The sequence below is a fragment of the Anomaloglossus baeobatrachus genome, chromosome 2, assembly GCF_048569485.1.
Source record: "Anomaloglossus baeobatrachus isolate aAnoBae1 chromosome 2, aAnoBae1.hap1, whole genome shotgun sequence".
Lineage (NCBI taxonomy): Eukaryota > Metazoa > Chordata > Amphibia > Anura > Aromobatidae > Anomaloglossus > Anomaloglossus baeobatrachus.
This window is the reverse complement of record NC_134354.1, coordinates 94,374,828-94,380,535: the sequence shown is the minus strand read 5'-3', so window position 1 is coordinate 94,380,535 and position 5,708 is coordinate 94,374,828. Positions and strand designations below refer to the sequence as shown.

The window sequence follows — 5,708 nt, the reverse complement described above, 5'->3', positions numbered from 1 at the left end:
GTTCACAACATCAACTGAAGTCCAGAACACACTCAGTGAAGTAGGTGTATCTGTCTCTAAGTCAACAGTAAAGAGAAGACTCCATGAAAGTAAATACAAAGGGTTCACATCTAGATGCAAACCATTCATCCATTCCAAAAATAGACAGGCCAGAGTTAAATTTGCTGAAAAACACATCATGAAGCCAGCTCAGTTCTGGAAAAGTATTCTATGGACAGATGAGACCAAGATCAACCTGTACCAGAATGATGGGAATAAAAAAGTTTGGAGAAGAAAGGGAACGGCACATGATCCAAGGCACACCACATCCTCTGTAAAACATGGTGGAGGCAACGTGATGGCATGGGCATGCATGGCTTTCAATGGCACTGGGTCACTTGTGTTTATTGATGACATAACAGCAGACAAGAGTAGCCGGATGAATTCTGAAGTGTAACGGGATATACTTTCAGCCCAGATTCAGCCAAATGCCGCAAAGTTGATCGGACGGCGCTTCATAGTACAGATGGACAATGACCCCAAGCATACAGCCAAAGCTACCCAGGAGTTCATGAGTGCAAAAAAGTGGAACATTCTGCAATGGCCAAGTCAATCACCAGATCTTAACCCAATTGAGCATGCATTTCACTTGCTCAAATCCAGACTTAAGACGGAAAGACCCACAAACAAGCAAGACCTGAAGGCTGCAGCTGTAAAGGCCTGGCAAAGCATTAAGAAGGAGGAAACCCAGCGTTTGGTGATGTCCATGGGTTCGAGACATAAGGCAGTGATTGCCTCCAAAGGATTCGCAACAAAATATTGAAAATAAAAATTTTTTTTTTGGGTTTGGTTTATTTGTCCAATTACTTTTGACCTCCTAAAATGTGGAGTGTTTGTAAAGAAATGTGTACAATTCCTACAATTTCTATCAGATATTTTTGTTCAAACCTTCAAATTAAACGTTACAATCTGCACTTGAATTCTGTTGTAGAGGTTTAATTTCAAATCCAATGTGGTGGCATGCAGAGCCCAACTCGCGAAAATTGTGTCACTGTCCAAATATTTCTGGACCTAACTGTATATATGACATGTATAACCCACATGTATAGGAAGCAAAGAGCCATATATATACAGTATATATATATATATATATATTTATATATATATATATATATATATATATATCTGTACATGGCCAAACAGTCCAACTTTAGTTTCGTCAGATCACAGGACATCAGCAAACATTAAGGTCTTTGTTCCTGTGCACATTTGCAAATATTAATGGTTTCTTCCTGGCAGAGTGGCCTTTCAGCCCATGTTGATGCAGTACTCGATTCACTGTTGATAATGACACAATCTTACCAGCTTCCGCCAGCATCTTCACGTTGCTTTTGTTCTTGGATTGATATGCATATGTCTGACCAATCTCTGGTACACAGAACCCATCTCCCTCTTGAGTGGTATGATGGCTGGACATTCCCATTTTGTTTGTACTTGCGTATAATTGTTTGTATAGATGAACGAGGCACCTTCAGGTATCTGGAACTTGCACCCAAGGATGAACCAGAATTGTGCAAGTCCACAATTCTCTTCCTGAGATCTTGGCTGATTTCTTTGACTTTCCCATGAAGCTGCACAAAGAAGCAGTGTGTTTCAGGGGTGCATTAAAATACATCCACACGTGTGTCTCTAATTCACTCAGATGTTGCCAATAAACCAGAAGCTTCCAAAGACATGATATCATTATATGGGCTGTCCCATATTGTTTAAAGATATAGTGCTCTTAGGGTATGTAAACTTTTGACTTTGCAGAAAGTAATAAAAATGCCTTAAAACATTCTCTCTGATTATTCTGGCATTTGGCAAATATAAATAATGTTGGTTCCTAAGTGACCTAAATCGAGAAAGGTTTTATTCTGATTTCATGTCAGATAGTGAGAAAAACCTGCAGATGTGTCTTTATAGATAGACTTCTGGTTTCAACAGTACTTACAGCTTTTTGCATTCATTTTGTCTCTCTTTTTCTCATTGTCTCCCTCTCTTTGTCATTATCTTTTATAATACGCTTCTTACAAACAGGATATTTATACTATTGGTGTTACATATAAACATATCACCATGTGGTTGGAGAAAGATCTATCATATATTTATCTTGTATATCAGTCAGTGTCTTTATGCTAATTTTGATGACTCAGTATTATGACCTTTTGCTGTTTAACATTATCCTTTTGGTATTCTGTGTTTTTTATGTGAACTAAACAATCAGATCTGTTCCATTTGTTTTGATGAACTTTTCCTTTTGTTAATTTATTTTCTCCATGTACTGTATCTGTGGTGCCCTGGACAAGCCAGGACGTCACAGGTACTACAACAACACACCCCACACCCCGGCTAGGCACATCAAGGTCAGACAAAAATCCTTGTTGCCTCCCTTCAGGGGCTGATGTCCACACCAGGGGGTGGAGCCAGGCGGTTGGCCCCACCCACCGAAGAGTACACAGTCCTGAAGGCGGGAAAAAGGAGGAGAGAGTAGAGAGCAGTTTGAGGAGTTGAGGAGTGAAGTGGGAGTGGAGCAAACTGACCGTGTCCGGGTGCGTGGCCCGGGCACATACAGCAAGGTTGGCAGACGGTGGTGACCGTCTGCAGGAGGGGCTGATTGACGTGAACCGTAAGGACCGGGGACGGGCGGTGGCCCACCAGTACTGGATCGGGGAGCGAAGAGAAGCCAGCACCATTCGGCAGGGCCTACGGACCCCGACCAGGCTTGGAGTCGCCGTAAAACTGGTCAAATCCGTTAGCGAAGGGAACCTCCGGGGTTTTCCAGCAGTGAAGACCCGATTGAAGGCAACCGCTCAAACCGTGAAGGGAAATACAGTCACCGCCAAGGCTACAGTTCCCAGGGCCAGAGCCTGCGGGCAAAAGGGGCTCCCTCAGCATCCATCCAAGCTGGGAGCGGGTTACCGGTGGGAAGCCACCAGAACCGAGAACATAACACAGGTGCAGGGAAAGGCAGTCACCGCCAACCTACCAGGAGAAAAACCACCGCAGCCGTCAGTGGGACCCGTCCATCCAGTCGTCTGTTTTACCGGAGACTTTGCATTCATCATTGGCTGAGTGAGTACCACTGTGCCGTGCGGCACCGCGCTGCCCCCGCGACCCTGCACCTCACCAAGTCCCGTAACCCACCTGCCATCCCTCCCTCACCGGGCCCCGGGACAACCAACCTCCCTACCCACGGAGGGGAAAAACAACATCCAGGCTGCTCCCTGTCATCGCTCCCGGGATCCCTGTCCAGAGCAGCGTTGGTGTCACAGCCTCACCACAACCGTGGGTGGCGTCACGGACAAAATCCCTAAACCAAACCACCCCTTTCACTCACGGGCGAGGAGCGCCGCTCGAGTCCCCGGGATCCGGCCCACCGCTCGAGCCACCGACCGAGCGAGCAGCAGCAGCAGCCAGACCCGAGCAGTGGGTGAGCGCAGGGTCCCCTCCTCCGCCCGCGACATATCTGTATGATTTTTGTAGGCTGTGAACAAGGTGTAAAGACCGAAACGTTGGCCCATATGCACAGGCTCGCTGCTATGAAATACATTTCACTTTGCATCTGATTGAGGTGCTATGGTATATTTTCTTTACTGGACTGGATTTTCCTACCACTAAGCACCTAATATTACACTGTTGAATACTATTATATTCATCTAGAGGAAAATATTGCAGTATGCACTATTGTCTTCCATATTTCAGATGTAAAGCGCCATGGAATAAATGGGGCTATAATTATTATTATTAATAATAATGATAATAATAAAATATGGAATTCTTTGAATGCACAAAAGTAATTGGATCTCATAAGGATCATCCATATTGCATCTGAATTTCAGCTTCTGACCATCAAAAAGTATGAGAAAGCAGGTTGAAATACCGCGCCATACCACAGAAGTCAAAAGGGTTGAAATTAAATCACTTTTTCTTTATTTTCACAGGTCTACGCGTTTCAGGGACATAACCGTCCCCTTCCTCAGGACAATGCACAGAAAATACTATGAGGGGGTGCTACTGGGAAACTTAGCCTGGCTCAAAGAGTGCCAATGAGGGGGTCATTGATGGCTCAATCTTCTAACATCTGCAAGAACACGATGGTCAGAAGTTCTATGTACGCTGTGCTAAGAAGTCAGTCCGCGTCCTCCAATCTAGACAGGATCTCTTGTTTCTCCAACATGCAGACGAAAGTGAGTGATAAGAAACCACCTATTTTTAAGAAAAATCCTCCTTTGACGTGGCATATCCCTGACAGTAACTTAGAGGAAGCTATAGCCTCTAACCTGGATGATAAACTTCAGTCACAGGAGAATCCAGTATTACAGCAAATGAACTGGACTGCTAATGTGCAAACCTCTAGTATGACTTCACCACTCCTTCAAAGTCGGGAGGTCCCAACGGTCAAGTCCACTCTGCCCCATCCAGTCACTGGAGATGTGGAAAGCTCTGCATTGCCGGCAGATAAGTATGAAAAGAATATATCAGAGGGGGATTATTTAGCTGGGAAGCAAGACCCCATGAAGAAGGCGGGTTCGGCTCCTGTAGATTTTGTTGCAGATTCGCAGGCATTGGCCAGTATTCTTTCTCACACTGGAGTGACAATTGGGAATTCTGGAAAGCTAAGCTTGGCACAGAGGGTCCCTGTGCAGAGTAAGCGTGTTTCTGTAAAAAGTGGCATGATCTCTTCAGACTTTGTTACAATGCAAGCTACAACTCCAAATCCTTGCTATGGACGAATGTCCGCCTTGGCCGTGCCCATTAAAGATATAGCGTTCAGCCCTTGTCGAGTTGCTAAGACACAGACTGACAAATCCTCAAGTGGATCAGCTAAGAGACGGCGGCCATTATACTCTTCTGCAATGATGTTTTCTCAACAATACTCTTTAAAGCCGCCATTCTTTCCAAAAACACCCCGTGCTTTGGCACTAGAGAGGGCAAATAAGAAACTACAGGCTGATCTCTCAGATACTCAGTCTTCAGCCAGGTCGACTGTAAAGTGGGCTGATGAGCGATTCCCTTCATCTGAGTCTCTTTGTGAACAAGAACCCAAAATAGACAAAGTGGCAATTCAATTGTTCTTAGATGGTGAATGTCCAGGAGAACCTAACAAGAAAACGGAATCTGCAGAAGAAGCTGATCGCTTGAAATGGCCTGAAAAGAGAAATGGAGCAACTCTGTCTTGGAACTCCGAAAACAACGCTGATGTATCTGCTCGGGTGTCACAGGACTTGCCAGTACATACAGCCATGCTCCCTCCTGCACCTTTATCACTCTCCAATACCGCTGACCCTCTTGTGCAGTATCCCAGTATTGTCCCATGTATAAAGACTTCTCTGCCACTCTCCTTTCTCTCCCATCCAGTTGTACAAGCTTTGCAACCTAATACTTTGGGTTCTTACTCCTTGCCGGATATTGCACGATTAAGAATACAAGCTGCTGTGTCAGCAAAACAAAGGTTTTGGGAGACCTGCCTTGATGAGGAATGAAAAAGATAGTATTTTCTGTGCATTGTCCTGAGGAAGGGGACGGTTATGTCCCTGAAACGCGTAGACCTGTGAAAATAAAGAAAAAGTGATTTAATTTCAACCCTTTTGACTTCTGTGGTATGGCGCGGTATTTCAACCTGCTTTCTCATACTTTTTGAACTGTCTCTTCACCGCGGGACCGCTGCCTTCTGCAACACCATATCG

The 5,708-nt window shown here is 44.9% G+C and overlaps 1 protein-coding gene across 1 annotated transcript; it reads left to right on the top strand.

Annotated features, from left to right (window-relative positions):
• Positions 1–4,036: 4,036 nt before the first annotated feature.
• LOC142287070 (uncharacterized) lies at positions 4,037–5,504 on the top strand. Its single transcript, XM_075333422.1, has one exon. It carries the CDS (start codon positions 4,068–4,070, stop codon positions 5,502–5,504), a length of 1,437 nt encoding a protein of 478 aa, XP_075189537.1. The 5' UTR covers positions 4,037–4,067.
• The last annotated feature ends 204 nt before the right edge of the window (positions 5,505–5,708 follow it).

Excerpts from the sequence above, each read along its gene's own strand:
- LOC142287070 (XM_075333422.1), top strand. The coding sequence starts at position 4,068 with ATGAGGGGGTCATTGATGGCTCAATCTTCTAACATCTGCAAGAACACG.